This window comes from Plectropomus leopardus, chromosome 15, assembly GCF_008729295.1.
Source record: "Plectropomus leopardus isolate mb chromosome 15, YSFRI_Pleo_2.0, whole genome shotgun sequence".
NCBI lineage: Eukaryota > Metazoa > Chordata > Actinopteri > Perciformes > Serranidae > Plectropomus > Plectropomus leopardus.
In genome coordinates this window covers 2,904,090-2,924,400 of record NC_056477.1, presented here as the reverse complement: position 1 = coordinate 2,924,400, position 20,311 = coordinate 2,904,090, and the positions used below count along the sequence as shown (strand labels likewise).

At 36.0% G+C, this 20,311-nt stretch overlaps 2 protein-coding genes and 1 pseudogene across 2 annotated transcripts; 2 read left to right on the top strand and 1 right to left on the bottom strand.

The window, feature by feature from the left end:
• Nucleotides 1–2,372: 2,372 nt before the first annotated feature.
• On the top strand, nucleotides 2,373–5,847 carry LOC121954841 (annotated as a pseudogene).
• A 2,691-nt stretch (nucleotides 5,848–8,538) lies between these two features.
• lhb (luteinizing hormone subunit beta) lies at nucleotides 8,539–10,618 on the bottom strand. The gene is made up of 3 exons (XM_042501943.1): nucleotides 10,528–10,618; nucleotides 9,864–9,982; nucleotides 8,539–8,837 (listed from the first exon to the last, which is right to left on the bottom strand). The coding sequence occupies exons 1-3, from the start codon at nucleotides 10,616–10,618 to the stop codon at nucleotides 8,604–8,606; spliced, it is 444 nt and encodes a 147-aa protein (XP_042357877.1). The 3' UTR covers nucleotides 8,539–8,603.
• Nucleotides 10,619–14,189: 3,571 nt separating this feature from the next.
• Nucleotides 14,190–18,968, top strand: LOC121954539 (cytochrome c oxidase assembly protein COX20, mitochondrial). The gene is made up of 4 exons (XM_042502098.1): nucleotides 14,190–14,348; nucleotides 16,030–16,144; nucleotides 16,988–17,051; nucleotides 17,248–18,968. Exons 1-4 carry the CDS (start codon nucleotides 14,316–14,318, stop codon nucleotides 17,390–17,392), a joined length of 357 nt encoding a protein of 118 aa, XP_042358032.1. The 5' UTR covers nucleotides 14,190–14,315; the 3' UTR covers nucleotides 17,393–18,968.
• The last annotated feature ends 1,343 nt before the right edge of the window (nucleotides 18,969–20,311 follow it).

Here is a 20,311-nt window from a genome sequence, read left to right as displayed (position 1 = left end):
TTTATATATTTTTATATTTTTAATTTTTTTTCATTTTCTTTAGGAAAAGGAAGTAAAATTCAAGCAAATAGATCTCACAAGTCAGAAAAGTCCAAAAGTCTTTGTTTCATAACCAGTTCAATTAAAAACGCTGATATTTTAAAGAACCNATTTTTATATTTTTAATTTTTTTTCATTTTCTTTAGGAAAAGGAAGTAAAATTCAAGCAAATAGATCTCACAAGTCAGAAAAGTCCAAAAGTCTTTGTTTCATAACCAGTTCAATTAAAAACGCTGATATTTTAAAGAACCTACCTTTATTATTACATTTCATTTTGGATTTAAAAACATTAAGTGAGATTAGTTTTTTGGTCCATGCTGAAGCTGCAGAGTATATACATGCCCATGTCCGAATTAACATATGATGTTTGAAATATGAAAGCATAATGAAGTCTTGAGGAGGCAAATGCTCTTGTCCAACACTTTTCATACATGATAAAGACAAGTAGTTTGCATGGGAGCAGTTAAAGAATTGCCTATATGGAAAAGTATACCATTGACAGGGTGGCCAGAGCAGGCCATCCTACCCAAGAGTATAACCTGCAGTAGTGAGTCAGTTTTTTTACAATCGGTAGTGAAAGTCATGGAAACATGGAAAGCTTTTTAACCTCTGTAACGGATCCCCGTAATCCACTCAGAAAAAAGTTCTGCTTGCTGGGTAAACTTGCTCAGGTTCACTGTGATGCCCTCATTTACATGTAAATAAAATGTTATTTTATTAGTTTGTTAGCTGCAGGTTGATTATCTTATTTATCTTATTTATCTTTATCTTGTTTATCTTTCCTTTCTTTTGTAATAACAGAATTAAACCAAATATTTCTTATTGATTTGCTTGGCTCATAATTGCTGCTGTGCTGTCTTATTCCTAAGTCTTCATTTTAACTGTTTTCATCTGTAATTCAGATACGTTGATTAAGTTCCTAAGAAAAACCAGTGACGCAGAGAGACCACGTGATGAAAGTCTGTGGGTTTAGATTCTTGGCTGATTATGTTCACATGCACATAGCTTGTGCATTGATGCATTGCTGATGTTGTTCCACTTCCGGTTATTTGTTAGCTGACTTTGGTTTTAAATCATTTACATTATAAATGGCATGGACAGAAATGCCTGATTTTTCTGTCAAAATTTCAAAGCAATTTGCAGTATGTTTAGGTGTTTTTTTTTTATCATGTCATTATATTTTTTGGGAAGTTATAATCACATAGGATGTACATCATGATATTCATTTTCAGAGCCAATATTTGAAATGAAACAAAACAAATACTAAAAAAAAAATCTTAGCTCGTCTAAAGCCAGTCAAGAAGATTTAGAAACATTGAGGTCCACAAGAATAAAACGGACTGCCCTGATTGTAAAACAGTGATTGGCAGGAAGAATGTTACATTACAGATGAGGAAGACACAGATAAAAGAGAGACCACTGTGTGCTTCACAGCTTCACCGTCAGGTGAGAGAGAGCCGACTGTGCCTCCGACAGCTTGAGAGCTGTTGTGACGCTTAATAGTTTGAAAGGTTAAAAAGCTAAAACAGTTACTTAATGCAATAATCTGTGTCCTGTTATCAAATGGTCTGTTAAATGTCCATGCATGTCTCAAATGGTAAGTGTCCTTACTATGCAGAACGCTAAAATTCACCTGCTCTGTGCCACAGAAAGGCCTCCAGGGGTTATCTGCGTGGGAGCTCATGCATTTGCATTCCAATGCTGCTCTGCTCACAATGACACCAAAATAATAATAATAATAATAATAATAATGCATTTTATTTATAGGCGCCTTTCTTGACACTCAAGGTCACCTTACATCATCAACATAAAAGCAGACACAATATTAAAGAGACAAAATAAAATATAGAATAAATAAAATGGCTTTACTCTGTAATTAAACCCGTTAATAAACGTTATTTCTATCACATGTGCAGTAGCAGTCTCATGATCAACAGAGAGACAGGCGGGTGACCGCAGCTTTACGAGGAAATGAGTCATATTTTTAAGAAAAGCTGCAGTAATTGGACAAAGTTGTAAAGCTGTGCAAAATTCACAGGGATTGGCTGTTTTCATGTGAATTGTTGCACCTGCAACATTACGAAATCCTGAGGGGATTGAATATTGACTCATCAAAACTGCAGAATCTTGAACATAAGACTTAACATGTATCAGCTGATTCCAACTTACTTTGTAGTGTTTTATCAACTCCGCCTCCCTCTTGCATGAATGTTTGGGCCTATTGAGCCTTATATATGTTTTCTCTCTTCCTTGACAGATAATTGTCGTCTGCACCTCCTCTTTGCGGATCATTATCAGGCCACTGTGTGTTACAACTCAACTTCCTTATTGTAGACTGTTTGAACACTGGTGCAGGGAACTCATGCAGGTGGCAGTCTTCCAAATTTCAAAGGTAAATATTGTGATGTTATATTATATAGATTATTTAATATGATAGAGGCACTATAAACAATCAGGAAATGATTATGAAACCAGCATATCATTTTAAACCAGCTATATTTTTTATGTGTGTAACTCTTCCCTTGATTTTTAAAAATGGCAAAAAAGCTGTTTCAGAAAGGAGCCAAACAAAAATTTAAAAAAATAAATAAAACTGAAAAACAGATAAAGTATTTTCAACTAACATTTAGCTTTTTTTTTCATAAAGTATACAACTGTTCAGGATTTAAGTCCTGTATTATGTTAACAAAGCTCTTTTTTTTTTTTTACAAACATGTCTTATGATTGTCAACATAATTTGTTTTCTGACATTTTCTAGTGTTTATATGTTCTAAATCATCATTAATCCACCAATGTTATTTATCGTGACATTGACAGTTTATCAGGAAATGATCGCAGCTGAAATATGCAAAAGACTTTTCAGGGGTGTGATGATTATGTAACCCCAAGACCAATGATACTGAGTTAACCCTTTTACTTGTTGGTTTTAAGGCATTAAAAAAATTGAGATCTTTTTTTCATTTCAACAACGTCTTCCCGTCCAACAATATGTGCTTTTAACTGAGTAAATATAAACCCAAGATTTAAATGATTTATTATGTGAAAACAGCATTCTGTCTTTCTATCACAAGATTTTTTAAAACTTGGTCTCGCTCCGAAGAATTGAAATTCATTTTGTCTTTATGTGTGATATGTGTGCTTGTGGTATGTTATTCTTGTTGTTGGGTGTGTGAGCTGTGCACGCGGTAATGTTTTTCCAAATGAAGTTCCTAAAGGATAAATCAATATCTTTAAATCTGAATTACTTGTGTGAAGTTTCGCCTTGCAGCTTCAGTGGTAACAACACAGTCTCATGTACATATAAAACAATATGCTGTCGTTGTATAACCTGATCTCTTCAACTACAGGTTTCGCTGGAGAATGGAAGATTCCTACATCAATTACACCACAGATTTCTACTTTTATTTTATCTTTAACCCCTTCGGCCTAGGAGGATATTTTGAAGAAACTGGATTCATTGTAAAAGTGGTGACATGCATTGTCATTTGTACCGGCCTCCCCTTGACCCTGATGGCCATCTATGCTCTTTATTCTCAGGTATGAACACAGTGACTGAGGTTCATTTATTTACTGTTTGCTTCATAGGTCTATCTAAAGCACGGGTGTAAAGCTCAAAGAAGTGGGCCAAAATTAAAAACTTGGACCAAGTTGCGGGCCAGATTTGATATAAATTGAAAAATTGACTACAAATGAGCATTTTTTCCCTTCTCTCCAGATATATTATGCTAAACTTTTTCATATGGAAACAAAATTGAACATAAAACAAGCAAGATTATTAATATTATAAACACATGAAGAATCAATTTTAAATAAAAGACACATTAGTGGCATTCGTTTCTTATTTTTATTTAAATTAAATAAAATATTTAAAAAATATTTTGCCCCTCTCTATATGTAGCTTTTGGAGTTTGTTTTCAGTGGGAACCTTTTCTTTACAGGCCAACAAAACAACCCTAAATTTTTTTTTTTTTTAATTTCTTCAGTGAAAATCAACGCATAGTGCATTCTGGGATCTGTTAGCGTTGCATGCGCTATATACTGGCAGGCCAGCTCTAATAGACATTTGATATTATCTCACGGGCCAAAAATAATTGAGTTTGACATCTTTGGTCTAAAAGATCTTGATCTGGATTTGGGGACAAAGTGTCATGGGACTTTTATGATGTGTTGCAGTCACAACCCCAGGAAGTGCAAAAGGCTCATGCAAATTTTACATAGTGGCCAAAAGTGGAATTACACCGTCCGAGTTTGTCATTTGATGCTCACGGGCCAAGAGAGACTTTTCCCCATTGAATTACATTGGACGTCTGTAAATAAGTGGATCATTGTTTTGATCATCAAAATCTCCATGAAACAACTCATTTCACTATCTAGATTTAAGCCATCCAGTTCAATAACATTTGGAAAGTGTAAAAGAGCTGCAAGATTAAATTTTTTAGACCACCATTCAAGCTAGAAAAGTGCTTAGCCAGTCACTTCATCGGCGGAAGTTACTCACTCGGCTGCCAAAATTCTCTAGTGTGCATGCCGCATCAGCCAGTAGATCTGAGTATTTCATACCTTTTCCTGCTTCATGTGCCAATAAGCAGTTCTCACAGGAATGGACAGGGCCCTGCCTCCATGGCTGTATCCAGACTTTCTTTAATACATTCACGGTTGTAATAATTGACTTGCCGTTAAAATTCTACAGACATTTATGGTGCCCAAAGGTTGAATCTTCATTACTTTTTAGATCTTACTTTTCATTTAGCGCTGTCATTACATCAAAAATTAAAATGGAGATAAATGGAAAAAAATTATAAATAGCTCTGACGATGATTGATGATCAGAGCAAAAGGACATATTTAGGAGTTGGAGTTCAAAACATGTTCACAGCTGTTGGTTTACTTCTGTTTCCTGCAGGTGCGAAATGATCACGTTGCTCCGATCTTCGTCATTCAACCTTCTCATTTCTGACCTCATTCAATTCTGCTGCTTGATCATTGAGGTGACGCAGCCTGAGGACCTGAAGACAATGCTAATCTTCACATATATTTACTACTTTTGTTTGGGGGACAGCGTTTGCTTCATGGTGTGCATCGCCCTGGAAAGGTAACTATCTGTCCATCCAGTGTCTGAGGAGCTACTTCTGTGTCTGACCCTTGTGTCACTATATAGTTCTGAAGCTGTGTTTCTGTTGTGTTGCAGGTATTTTGTCGTCGCCTGCCCACTGTGGTACCGCTTCAAACGAACCATCAAGATCTTTGTGGTGGTCTGTGTCGTGGTCTGGGTCCTTCCTCTTGTCTTTCTCCTCCCTTTACTTTTCTGCAGAGATAAGATGATTAAAGAAACCATCATCACCATCTTTTGTTTCCTTCCCCTCCCATTTCTCTTATTCTCCCTGGGTGGGACCCTTAAAGCCCTGTCTTCTTCCATCGCTGTTCACTCTGACGAAAAACGACGAATTGTAGAATGTTGATCCTGGTGCTGCTTATTTACACGCTGCTTTTCCTGCCCAGTATCATTTTGTTATTGTCATATGAAGTCAGATCAAACAAAACCCTCAGAGTCCTCTTTCTTGTGTTTCTTAGGTTGAGTCCTCTTGCAGACTTATTTCTGTATGTTTTCATGAGGAAAAGAGTCATTGACAAGCTTTTGGCCTCTGTGTGTTGTTGCAGACTGGACAGCAATGATATCAGCAGTCCACCAGTCGAAATGATGACAGCAGATCCAGAGTCAGCTTCAGGCAGAGACAGAGAGAGAGGAGACATGTAACAAATGCAAAGTATAGAATCTCTCACTGACTGCTATGATTTCCAAGAGACACAGAACTGCACACACAAGGAAGCATTGTCTTTCTTAATTTTTGCGGAAAAGAAAGTAAAATTAGAGCAAAAGTAACTCTCATGTCAGAAAAGAAGTCCAAAAGACTTAGTTTTGTAACAAGTTGAATAAAAATCATTTACATCTTCAGGAACTGGCTTTCGGTCATTCTGGATTTAAAAGCATTTAGCAAGATTAAGACAGTGACTATCAGGTCATTCTGCAACATATTTCATGTTAAAGGTGCAGAATACGTTACAGCACCCAATTTCCATATGGCATTTGAAGCAGACTGTGAGTGTGGGTTTAATCTGGGTTTTTCTCAATCCAAAGACATGGGGTTAGGTTAATTTCTGAATGGCTCGAAGGTGTGAATGTAAGTGTTAATGGATGTTTTTCTCTATGTGTCAGCCTTTTGATATACACCTTTCTACCAAAACTAGCGTGTCTACGGAGGCTTTTTTAACTCGGGCAAAACCTGATAAAAATAGACCACAGACTGCTATCACATTACCAGTAGGCCAGAGCTGTGTACTCAGCTCTGCAGGTGACGAATATGCCTCTCTGTGTGTGGTAAACAATAGAAACCAGCATGGATGGAGGCCTGTAAAAAGTTAATGATGGTTCTTTTTTTTTATTACATCTCTTTCTTATCTCGTCTTTGAAATAGAGTGCAGACGAATTTGAATCAATGATTAAGTGCTGCTTTTACCGTGACGGACAGTATTTTGTGACGGTGCGTCACTTCATCTCGCAGTTAAGAGGCTAAAATGTGTGTGTGTTCACCTGGTTGTTGTGTTTCCATCATTGCCGATCAGAGGTGATAAATACCTGTGGCTCCTGCAGAGTCATTTGACGCGGGTGTGAATGCCGATTGATAACCATCTTATTCCTAAACCTTTATTTTTACTGTTTTTTGTATGTTTAAAACTGAAAAGGCATCTTGACAAGGACATTTCCTTTTTTTGATCTTTCAACAAAATACTTTTTACAAGTCATAGCTAATGTATGTCTAAAACTGTGTTTGCTTTGCTTTTTTTGTAAAGATAAACCGAACCAGATACGTTTTGTTATCTTTATTTAATACAATTTTTATTTTGTAATGTTTTAATGGTATGCATGTTAGTTTTTAGGATGTGTTTCAGAGCAGGCATTTTGCTAGTATGTGCTTGGCTGTATGGATTAATTACACGAAATGTTATATGAAAATTTACACTTTCTGTAAATTCTGTTAAAAAAAAAACTGTCTCGATAAAACTGGGAATGTCTGCCTTTGACGACATTTCTGGATGAAAACATGAAAAATCTCCCTTGTCTTATGTTATATATTGAAATATAACCCAGCAAAGGAAGGATTTTTTTTTAATTACTAAGTAATATTTTCTCATGATACTCCTGTAGCTTTCTTCATATTTACATTTATTGATTTTGCAGAAACTTTTGTCCAAAGTAATGCCAAATGAGGTTTATATTGAGTAGAGTAGTTCACTTGCTTGCATATTTAGATATTTAATGTTTAACTTTTTCTGAGTTATAGCTAACATATGTCCACCCCAAACTGTATTTAATTTTTTTAAATTTCATTTTTTTAAATATGAATAGATTTGGTGTTTTAGTGTGAGACAGGGTGTGATTCGGAGTGGGTATTTTAACACAGGCAATATGATGAAATTCTTATTCACAGTATATTTGAAGTTATATGTAAATAATGCAAATAATATCTGATTCTAGAAAAAATGGGAACGTCCGTCGACAAAGATCAGTTACTCAACAGGCCAACCGGGCACAGGTCCAGGAGCCCAAAGTGTTGGAAGGCCCCCTGCCATTCACCTGCAAAATATCAAATATCGAGAAAGAGATTCAAATCCCCACAAAGTCTGCGTGTTTTCAGAGAGGTGGCAGAGCTTTTTGCATATCTGTTCCCAGGGGCCCACTGACTCATAATCTCACTGCATTAATGACTGTTACTGTCTCTGTGTCACTGTTTTTTGAATGAACGAGTGAATCTTTATCTCGAACCTGTAAATTCAATCAAAATGCACAAATTAAAGCAAAAAAAAAGCCACAGGCCACAACTACAATGAACAAAACAAAAAGACAAAAAAGGCCTTTACAGAACCTATACGTCAATCTCAATAACTTTCTTTTAATAATGTCTTTTCTTTGTTAAAAAAAAGTAACAGGCATACACAGACAGTAACTACCATATGTTTTATAGCAGGTGCAGCATCTGTAGTCATTTGTGCCAAACTGATTCATGCAAATGCTGTTCAAACAATTGTTGCCATGTAAAATAGACCTCTTTTAAAATGTAGCCTTATTGTAATAGACATCTATGCACCTTTTTATTTGCAAATCAAGAAAAAAAAACAATCTCAATTAATACTGTGCAGTTACATCTATAATTATACTATTTTAGATCAAGGCTAGTGCCAACAAGCACTTTATTACAAAAATGTCTGTCTATGTACCTTTGTGATGACCCCAATAACAATCTTCATCTTGCACACCGCTGTTTTCATAAAAATGTACAAACCATGTCTTCAAAGACAGATCAGATCTTATATGTATTGTGCAATGAAACACATCAGAGTGACGCATAGTGCTTGCTGGTTGTGTAACCTCTGTGACTTCTAATAAATGTTAAATGTTAAAGGAAACAGAAACATAATTCTTTTGCTTTGGTAAATGAAACAGTTTTTATTTACAGTAGTAGCGTTAACCCAGTTTCTTTCTGTTTTACATGCTGCTATGGCTTTGGGTTAGTAGTAGAAAGGTATGTCATTCATGCAGAAGTTTGGCTGCAGGCTCTCGAAGGTGCAGTCAGACGTGTCCATGGCACAGCGGCCGCAGTGGCAGCTCAGAGCCACAGGGTAGGTGACGGTGGGGTCCACGCCCGGAGGACAGTCAGGAAGCTCAAATGTCTTGTAGTAAAACTCCTGGTATGTGCAAACATGCTGGTACACGTTGCTGAACGGTATCTTAATGACAGGGTCCTGGAGGGAAATAAAAAAGGAAGTAAAAAAGAAAAAAGTTCATTTCTAAAGAAAATGCCACGTTCCAATTAACCTGCACATCAATTGTGGGAAACACTGGTCTGTGTCTGCACAGCTGATGTGAAATGTCAAAATGTTCACATTTAGGCTCCCGCAGACAGGTTCATTTGCCCAATAAAATGGGATTGTAAAAGCCAAAACAAAACATTTCACATAAAATAAAGCTCATCTCTCACAAACACAAAGACCAATTGGCTACTTAGATGATTCGTTGCCTTCACTTTGAGTTTGAAACTCTTCCATCAAGCCACAGATTAAGAAAAGTCTTTGTACTGTTTATTGTGCAATAATTCTGCCTGATTTGCACACGTAATTTCGAATTTTTAGAGACTGTTTGGTTGTAGTTTTTTGGTCCCCACTTATCCCTGCTATGCTTAATTGAAGCTGAAATATCATGGATAGGGTTGCTGCCATTCTGTGTCGGTGATGTCGTTCGGAGCTGTAATTTCCGCCAAAATACCCGTCCAACCAATTGTGAGCAGTGCTGTTGAACACAAGCGCACTGACTGGCTGACACAGCTATCAATTATGGCAGAAAATCCTCTTTTTATAGCATTGATAACTCATTAATTGAAACTTATCACAAAAAACAATCATTTTATCAAACATCAGAGTGATGAGAACTACCTTAAGTGTCAGAAACCATCTTTGGCAGAAATGTATTTGACGTGTGCTTTTACTTTTAAGTTTGGCATATGTCCATACACTAACATGGAGGGGCGGGCTTTGTGACCTATACTGCTGTCAGACATCAGGGGGCGATCCAGATGTTTACACTTCACTTTTGGGGAGCTGTCATGTTGTCCATCTTTATATACAGTCTGTGTTATTATTGTGTTCTTTGGGATTTTTTTTTTTTTACTTGTGTCTCATTTACCCAATCTTTTGTAATAATGTGACTGAACTAACGGACATGTTTCTTTTATATTTTTGTCTTCACAGCTGTGAGATTCTGTCCTCTCCTACCTTGGTCGGGCAGTGTCCGCTGCAGATGGTTGTTTCCACCGGGTGACACTTGGGACAGCCCTCCTTCTCTAGAGACACCGTCTGGTTGATGGGCTGGCAGGGCGGCAGCTGGAAGGCCGCTGGTGGTGGCAGATGTTGCAGTTTGGCATAATTATGTCACATACACACGGTAACTCTTTGTGTCTCTCCTGACACACATGGGAATTCCTCTTTCTACTGAAATTATTGACAAATGCAACATTATCATGCGCATTTCCTGTTTAGGAGACACTTCTTCTTTCTTTGTTATGAAATGCCACTTTAATTTATCATGAAAAGGTATTCATGCTTATGATGATATGCTAACAATTCAGACACAGTTACAGGGAAAATGTTTAACCATGCACCATATTTATTTGATTTTTTGTTTGTTTTTTATTAGACTTTTATCAAAACAGTAACTCCTATTTTTGCTTAAACCTCCACTTTACTTACTCCATAGCAAACCTGTATGGTGTGTAATCTTTAAAAGGCATTTACCTTACTTATGAAGTGCTAAATGCCTCTATTCAATGCTTAAAAAAGTTGTTTTTTAGCATTCAAATTCTGATTGATTTGCATAATTTCCTGTAATTGGAAAATAGAAACTTTGATCAATGTAATTCAGACTGTCTGTTTTGTTTACCTGCAGGAGCCAGGGGCCAAATGGAAGATGAGGCTCCCAGAAGCAAACTCAACATCAAGGGGGACATCAGTCTGGTGTCCTGTACAGCCATCGTCCTGCAGAAGACAAAGCAGGTTAGACGATTAATGACGGTAATGTCTCAAACTGCTTCTTGTAAAAAGTAAAAACACACAACCTGGCAACCCATTTTATTATTTTTTTTTACATTATGCATTTACAATAAAGCCACTGGTGACAACCCTTTAAAATGGTTTGATTTCTTTCAAAAACATTGGGAGGAGGCAACAAGCAACTTCACAAAAGGTGGCCCAAAAATGAGCAAAAAAATTAGTAAAAAAAAAAATACAATGAAACAAGCAAAACAAAAACAAGACAGTGACCTTAAAAGTAATGAAAATTAAAGAAGAACAAAAATAATTATATATATATAATTGTTTATGTATTTCTTTATCATTTTATATATATACAGATATTTTTTCTATTTTTTTATTTTTTTTTTGTATGGTTTTCTAATAACGATCCCCTCTTTTTAAATACATTTTCTTGGACAATTTTTTTGTCACTTTTTATTAATTTCTTGCAAGTTGTTAGACATTTTTTGGCAAGTTTGTCATCCCTTTTCCCTCATATTTATGAAATAAATCAAACCACTTTGCTCAGGTTTCAAAGATACAAAGAGCTTGTGAAACTAATGTCGATCCAGGTTTTAAAGGGTTAAGTCACTGTAAACTGCTACATGCATTTCTGATTTCTATATTTCCCAGCCCTCAGTTATTAATTTCTATCCATGCTGTATTTTTAAAAAGTGCAGATCAATAATAAATTATTTTTAAGCCATGTTAAAAAATACAAATCAATAAAAACTTTGGGATTAGCTGAATAATAATTTGGCGGTTGTTCATGTAAAAGAGTCTGACTCACCCCTCCAGCGTCTGTAGACGTGTGCTAAGGACAGATGTCCTGCTCGGTCTTTATACAGCACAGAGGAGCCGGGTATCCACGATAAAACTCACTCGTACTGGATGTTAACTATGGTTACGTGTTTTTGTAAAAATGCAGGGAACAAAGTACAATTTTAATCTTTATTTAACAAAGGGATTAATCTCTCTATCACCACATCCTGTTGTCATGACTCTTAAAAGCTGCCTGGATTATACAGACTAGTATTAGAAGGAGCAGGGTCAGTGCCTTGCTCAAGGTCACTGTGTCAGTAGCACCTTTAAAGGAGAGTTTGAGGCTGAAGTGCAAATTTAAAATCAGAAGTCAGCAGGGGTTTAATGAATAAAACAGTGGAAGTTTTCAGATCTTTTACTGAAGTACTTAAATACTCACACCTCACTGTAAAGACTTTCAGTTACAAGGAAAAGAACTGCTTAAAAATGGTACCTAAGTGAAAATAAGAAAGTATAATCGAGATTATGTACTTAAAGTATTAAAAGTGAAAGTACCCTATTGGGAAAAAATCTAAAAAATAAATGAATAAATAAAAAAAAATGTTATGGGGAGTTATCATCACTTCTACCTGCCCTACAATATCCTATGAAGCTGCTGCAGTGAGCTGCTGTCCCAAAAATGACCACCCGAGGGCCCCATCCCTTATCACCTGCATAGTGTGTGTTCACTTGTGTGTGGCGTTTTTTGTTTAACCCTTCGAAAATCTGAGGAAATTGGCTTTATCTCTTTAAAAAAAACATGGGCGATGAGCAAGGAAAGAAGAAATTACCCCAAAATTTGCAAGAAGTTTTTGAAAATTTTTTTTTAAAAAGTACAAGAAAATTACCTATAAATTAGTTGAAAAAAAATACAAATAATTTAATTTAATTTGATTTGATTTGATTTGATTTTTTTTAATGACAAAAGAAAGAAAGAAAAAGAACGTTTTAAAAAGTACTGAAAAATAAAATAACTTGAAACATAATTTTAAATATGTAATTATGATTATTATGAATAATTATAGCTTTTTTTAATGTAGGCATTTTATCCCGGCTTTTTCACCTCTTTTTTGGAAATAATTTTCTAAATCTACCAATTTCTTATAATCTGTGGAACATTTCATATCAAGGGTGCTCATTGCCATATTCCTGTGTTTTTGTGCCACACACTTTATTTTGCTATTTTTCTGCATATTTCTTGTACATTTTTTAACAGAACATTTTTGGTCATTTTTTCCTGAAGTTGCTCATTGCTTTCTTCCCATGTTTTTGAAAGAAATCGAGACAATTTGTTCAGATTTCAAAGGGTTAACAGATTGATTCTATTCTGAATATGCTCAGGATCTACCTGATGCTGGCAGCTGAAATTAAATCATGTCAAACTGTGCACATAATCAACAGTAAAAAACAGAAAAGGCATCTTTGTTGTTTGTGGATAATGCCTTCATATATTTTTAATATTTCTCTGCTGAAATCTATGATTGTGTTTGTCAGAAGAGCCTGTTTGTGGAAATCTTTACGTGAGGTCACGACTTGCGTTTTGACCGTAGAGCAGGATGAGGGATGTCAATGATAATCTTCTGCTGCCGGTGAAATAATCCTGCTGGATCACTGTGACACGCTGACTTCCTCCTGACGTGGTTCATTTAATATTTTGAGGTTGATTAAGGTTTAGGGTTTTTATGGGTTAAGTAAACTACATGTGATTCAGTTTTCCTGTTCAGGACAAATTAACTGACATCCGAAATTCGACCTTTTCTGTATTTATCATTTATTGTCTGAATCATTTTGTTAAACGTAATAGATCCAAGAGAGGAAATTTGGGTTGCAAAAGGAAAGAGACTCGTTGTCAGATATTATTATTATTATTATTATTGTTATTATTATTATTACATTGTTTATTATTATTATTATTATTATTATTATTAATTATTATTATTATTATTATTATTGTGTATTACTATTATATTACACTGGGTGTTTACATACCATTAAATAAAAAATATGGATTAATATAAAGTGTGTACTTATATTGCAGAATTCTTTACTTGCTTATTTGGAGAACATACGTACAATATAGTAAGGTGTTGGCTTGGGAAAGACTTTATTTTAAATCTTCACCCACCCCAAAACTATTTTCCATGGCTTTTAGCTGATTGACTGGGGAAAATGCATAGCCCTCCCCTCACCACAAATAACTTTTTTTTCTCCTTTTCTTTTTTATAGTATAAAAAAAATGGGTTTTTTTTTCCACTATTGTCACACATGCAGGAGCACAGAATTCCATGTTTTTACAGGATTTGGTTTGTGGTTTATTTATTTGCAAGATTTGATATGAAACGAATGTTGACATTTGATATTTGACAATAATTTCTGTTTCAACAGTTTTGGGCATTGGTATAAATATATAAGTATAATAATAAATAACAACATAAATAAAACCTTTAAACCTGCCTGGATTCTGGGCTCAGTGAGCATTTGAAATAGTCCCTTAGACTTAAAATAGTGTGTGTGTGTGTGTGTGTGTGTGTGTGTGTGTGTGTGTGTGTGTGTGTGTGTGTGTGTGTGTGTTTACATTTTTCTATATATTTTTTTCCAAACTAGAAAAAAATGTGTAGAAGAACTTTTAAAATCGTTCATTTATGTTTATAGAATTTACCTAATATCAGTATTTATCCCGGAACTACGCATCAGCTGTTTGCTCGTTTCAAGTCGGCGACTAACAGCGGACGGACCCATTCGCTAGCCAAAGCGCATGCGCAAACGGCAATATGGTTACGAAAATGTTTGTTACGGGACGTTTTTTAGGTTAAATTCCGCGTGAACTTTGCTCAGGGAGACAACGAAAGCGACACGATGGCGGGAGAAGAGCAGGGGAGCGGGAGTAAGGTGAGCACGTCGTGAAGCTGCGTGTGTGAAGGAAGAGTTTTTAAAGGAAGCGGCGGCTCCGCGTCCGGTTTTCGGAAGGTCACCAGCAGCCGTTAAAAACCGACAACCTGATTCACGAAGCACCGCGAAACTCACGACAACTTTAACACGTTTTAACTTTTAGTTATGTCGAGTAAACGTGAGGTAAATGTCAAGTGTCGAAGCCAAACCGAGCTGCTGCTTTCAGCCGGGACGTTTGAGCTAGCTAGCTAGCTAGCGCGTATCATTCTTACATGTTATTATTTTGTTTTATGTATTTTTTTATTTTTTTATTTTACATTTTTGGCTGTGTGCATGCATATGGTATTCCTCTGTAAGTGCGTTTTTTTATTTATTTTTGAATTTCCAGCTCAGATCCTTGAATAAGTCTAAAATACACAACATTGTTATATTCATACTGTTAAATGCAAAATAAAATAGCCATCGAAACCCATTCAAACTGCAATCTTTGACCCCACAGCCATCAAAGCATATAAACATGCATTGTGGGGTTTTTTTTTAATTTTATTTTGAATATGTTTTATTGTAGGAATTAACATAAATTTATATTATCTTATCCGTTTTCCACATTTTTATTTTACAGTCCTTAATTTAGTGTTACCAAACAGCTGAGAAAGAAAGCAGAGTAAATATTGTAGTGATGATGATGATGATGAAGATTATGATGACGACGATGATAATAATAATAATAATAATAATAATAATAGTTACCCTTGTGCAGAAGACAAAAAAAACAACAAAAAAAAAAAACGTGGTATATAAAACAAGCAAAGAGGCTGAATGAGAGCTGTAGACTGTTCATTTCTTTATTATTGTTTTTAAGTGCTCCTCTTGATTTCTAATTCTGTGTGTTTTTCCATTTTTGAGATGCTTTTTAAATTTGATTGGGATTTAACCTGTTCCTTGCTGTGATCTGAGTGTCCTGAAAACATTTTTATTGTTTTTTGGTGGGGGTTCAGTTGGTGGTATGCCAAAAATGATACATGTTGGTTCTGGTTTCTGTTTGAATTTGAGAGATGTTCGTGATAGTGGTTATGATCCGTGTACCAGAGTGATTTTAGTACCGGGCAGAAAAAGAAAAGTGTGAGTGGTTTGTATATACAAACTATTGTATTATTTCTGGGTGTCATTCTGAGTCTTGTGCCTTTGAATTTGTAATTTTTTTTACTGTTTTCCACCTGATGGAGTCATTTTTTACTATGTTTGACATATGAAGAAAACACATACTGTTTCACCAGACGTTCACAATAAATGTTGCTTTAAATCATTGACATATTAAAGGATGTAATAAGCAAAAAAAATCAACTATATACATAGTCAATTGAAAATAATGCAGTTGCATATGCTTTAGGGACTGTTGGTTATTATTGAGAAGGGATGGCAGTGTTGGGGAGGGACAAGTTGTTGTTTTTGGTTTGTTTTTTATTTTGGCTTATGGGATGGCATACACATTTAAATTGTTGTGTTTTACATTTATGTCACCGCCCAGTTTAAAAGAAAACGTGCCTTCCAAACAAAAGGTTTTCTGTAAAACTCTGCGTAGAAGTATGTGTTAGTGCAACTTAATTTTCGGTTTCATATCACTTAACGTAAGACAAAAGAAGTCACATTTAAGGTCCATTTCCGTCCGTCTGTCCTTCAGGGTTTCAGGCTGTTGGGGATTTTGGATGTTCAGAACACGCCGTGTGCCAGAGACGCCGTCCTGCACGGAGCGGGCGGCTCAATAGCTGCTGGCCTGCTGCACTTTCTGGCAACTAGTGAGTCTTATTAGTGTGTGTGTGTGTGTGTGTGTGTGTGTGTGTGCGTGTGTGTGTGTGTGTGCGCGCGCGCGCGCACACACGCGCACGCTTATGGCTTGTTTATGTCTGGAGCACTAAACCAAACAAATTTGTCAGAGTGGGATTATAAAGTCGATTTGAATCTGAATTTAGGATTGTTTACCTGGCATTCAACTTTTACATGATTTATTTTTTATTTATCCACATAAAATCTTGAAAAGTCCATCAAGAAATGTTTCTGTAATGCCGATATTATATAAAATAATAGATCTATCATTTAAAAAATGGTTTTGACATGGATGGATGCTGCTGGAGTCTGTGCTGTCAATAATATAAGAGGAAAGTATTTTGATTAACTTAGGGGAAGTTTTATTGGAATTTTCCTTTAAAACTTGCTGCAAAGTTGATCAAATTTTCCACAGAGACTCACTTAAAGCCGGAAGACACAAGGTATGTATGTATTTTACTAAAATCTGTTTTGTGTTCATCTAGATTTATTAATTTGAGTAAACTTTGCTTTTTTTGTTTGTTTTTAGAAATTTAGCATAAAAGAGAAAGTGTAGATCTCAATCTATGTCAAATAATTTAGTGTGACAGCATTTTGTTGCATAAAAACATTTTCAGAAAGTCTTGGTAAATGGAAACTTGAACTATCATTTCCTTTAGAAAAATGTGCAAATGTTTGCAAACAGATTTATTTAGGAACACAGACAAAACAAAATGTTCCAATGTCTCTTTTTTCTGACAATGACGACATTGTAAAGAACGTTTTATTAATGAACCCCTTAAACTCACAGCAGCGGTCTGTCTTATTGTCTGCAGGTCGTGTGAAGAGGTCTTTTGACGTGGGATTTGCAGGATTTATGCTCACCACACTCGGGTCCTGGTAGGTTTTTATGTTGGCTGATGCTTCATCACTTTAATGATTCAAACACCTTTGATGTACTAACCATGAAAGACAAATCTGTTTCCTTTACAAACACCGAGCTGCCAGTATGGATATGCACGAGCTCACTTCTTGCTGCAGGCTCCTCTCTCGTTAGTTCTGCTTTTAACACAAACGTCTCGTGTTTTCTCTCCAGGTTTTACTGCAGGATGAACAACGCTAAGCTGCGCGTGCAGCAGAGGATGATCCAGGACGGCATCAAGAACAAGGTTGTGTATGAAGGGAGCGGTATCGACCCCACAAACAAACCTGCAGCAGAAACGTCATCAGGGCCCTCGTGACCTCCAGAACCATCATCCTCCTTCTTATGTAAAGGCTGTGAGGAGAGGACGCTGCTGAGGTCCAACAAAGACTTTCAACCAGGTTTTTCTGTTGTTGCTTTGCATTTGTTTTGTTTTGTTCTTCTTCAAAAGACTGACTTCAGCTGCGCAAATGATGGAAAGAATTAAAATCTAGTATTTAATTGTGGCTGTTTTTGTTTTTGTTTTGTCAAATCCAAATTATTAAAAATCATATTCCAGACAGCTGCATACAGACTTTTTGACTGAAGGGTGAGCTGTTCCTAGAGTGCATCCAGATCCTGAAACAACAAAAAGTGTTTGAATTTATTGTTTTTTGAATGTTGCTCCACCCCAACATTGCAAATATACCCTGAAACCCTGTGCTGCGCAGCATGCTGTGATTTTAGTGTCATTTCTTCTTTCACAAAGTTTGTTCTGCTCACCAATCAGCAGCTAAGAAAGAAAGTGCTTTTGCACACAAAAAGGGACAACATTTAGGTCTCCACCTAGAACTGTACAGAGGATATTGCCGTTATCTGTGTGCATCGGCCGCCGGGGTGCTCGGTTCTCTGTCATTTGTCGAAGTCAAACGCCTGCTGTTATGTCACAGTTGGGGTGTGGCCTAACTTGTAATGTGCTTAAAATTTTCTAGCCCAGGACAAAGCAGCAGGAGCTTTCTGTGTTCTACTGTTGAATCAGCCTTTAAAGGTATACTCTGCAGGATTTTACAAAAAAACACTCGCATAAAAGTAATCCCTCTAAATCCGCACTTTGGACCCACTAGAAGATTGTGGCGGTGTGTTTATCTGCAGACACTCTGCCTGAATTCTCTTATTTTGCTGTGTGCGGGACGTTGCTCAGCACAGTGCACACATGCAGCAGGTCATGATTTTATAAAGCATGTAAGGACCGGCCAGGTGCAAGACCGTAAACCGGTTATGAAAATCACAAACGTAATGATCCTGCTTGGATCTTCATCAAGTCAGATGCATTTATTGCTGACATTCGTGTTTGCTGATGAAGATCTAAGCAGAATTGAAATGTCGTAAATAAACTTGTGTGGCATGGAGCAAGTGTGAAGGCGTTACCTTTTTCTTCACGTACACTGTTTTTTTAAAAGCTTTGCACCGATGTGATGTCTAAACCTATCAAAAAGCCCTCTTTCTCCTGGGAAAGTCACAAACACAGAAGCAAAAACGCAGTCCAGTGAGACCAAATATACAAAAATTATCTGAAAACATGCAACAAAATCATGTGTATTCTGCATTCCTTCATGCCTGACGTTCATCTCATATTAAATGTGTGTGTTTTATTAGCTAGCCATTAGATTTCATTTATTATTTCCATGGCAGATGATATTGGGCACAAAACCGGCTTCATTGGTCAGATGGTCTGCGCTGTGCACTGCTACGTCTCCCAAAACCACACGAAACTGTTTTTAGGGATGCCTATTTGCAAACAAAAACCAACCTTTCCTGCACAGTATGCCTTTAAATTCACCTCAAACCTTGATTGTTTTATCATATAGTATTTAAAAGTTGAATATATGGAAAATAAATTATGCACTGATGTAAAAGTGTGTACATGTACTCTGGGATGTTTCATCAGTGTTGCTGTTATTGCATGTAGTTGTTGCATCTGCGGTTTTCCCTGAACAGGCATCTCTACATTGAAATGTCTTCAATTATCTTTGTTTTTATGTCTGTTATTAGTTAATCAACAGAAAATGCTAATTTTGGTAATTTGTAACTCTACCTTTGTAAAATCATCAAATAAGCTGTTTGCTTTATATTGTTAGAAACAAAATGTAATTATTGCTGATAAAACTTTAAAAAAAAAAACTAAGAAATTAGGAAAAAATATTCTTGGAAAAGTTGAATATCCTGTTTAATATTGTCTAGATTTAAAAAAAAAAAAAAAAAAAAGAACTGGAAATCAGTCCATCAGAAATGAGTAGATAACCTATAAACTGCTGCTGTTGCTTCTTTGCTGAACATGTTCAGTCCCATTTTAGTGGAACAACGAAATTCTGCGAACTCAAAGTAAAGTTTCCATGAGTTAAGACCCCGAATCCCCACAAGCTCCAGGTAGGAAATTAACTTTCAATTTTTATCTGTATTTATTCACGTCTGTGTTACAAAATTTGCAGTCCATTGAAGTCATTCCATTGTGATTCATGTGCTTCACTGTTCATTTCTGCTGTTTACTTTTTTGGCTTCCTCATAATTAGGAGTAGACAGATTATTGACCTGGCTGATTACTTTGTAAAACCTCATCGAGCCATTTTTAAATATTAATCTTTATTAACTTTTCACAGAACTTTATAAAAAGAAGTTACTAGGAATTTGCTTTATAAAATGTTGAAAGTTTCAGTCTTGATTAAACTGTTGCCAAAGGCCTTTAAACAAAGAAGTTTTGTGCTGGAATTTGTTATATTCCAAATTCTACATTTTGACAGAAATATTTTTCAATTTTATTGGAAATGCATACCGATTATCAGTGTCATTAAGTACTAATAATCTGTATCTGCCCTGAAAATCCAGTATCGGTCGACCCCTATTTAAAATGACTTTAAAATGTTATGTTAAAGATCCAGGAGTACTCTGGGTAATTTTGTTTTCTGAATGTCTTAATCTCAGCCAGGTTTGGTGTCCGACCAGCAGATGTCACTACAGCTCTCCTCTGGTTCCTCCACCGCATCACCGTCAAACCGGAGCACCTGTGAGTTTAACTTTTTTCAGTGATTTTACTCAAGAGATCAAAATGCGGCAGAAGACATCAAGCTCATTGCATTAAAGTGCAAGTTAAGTCTGGTCTAACACAAAAACAAAAGTCAGAGTTAATGATGTCCAAGTGCTTTTACTGATAGCAGGAGCCAAATAGTTTGATTCCTCAAAACTTACTCTGATAGTTCATCCC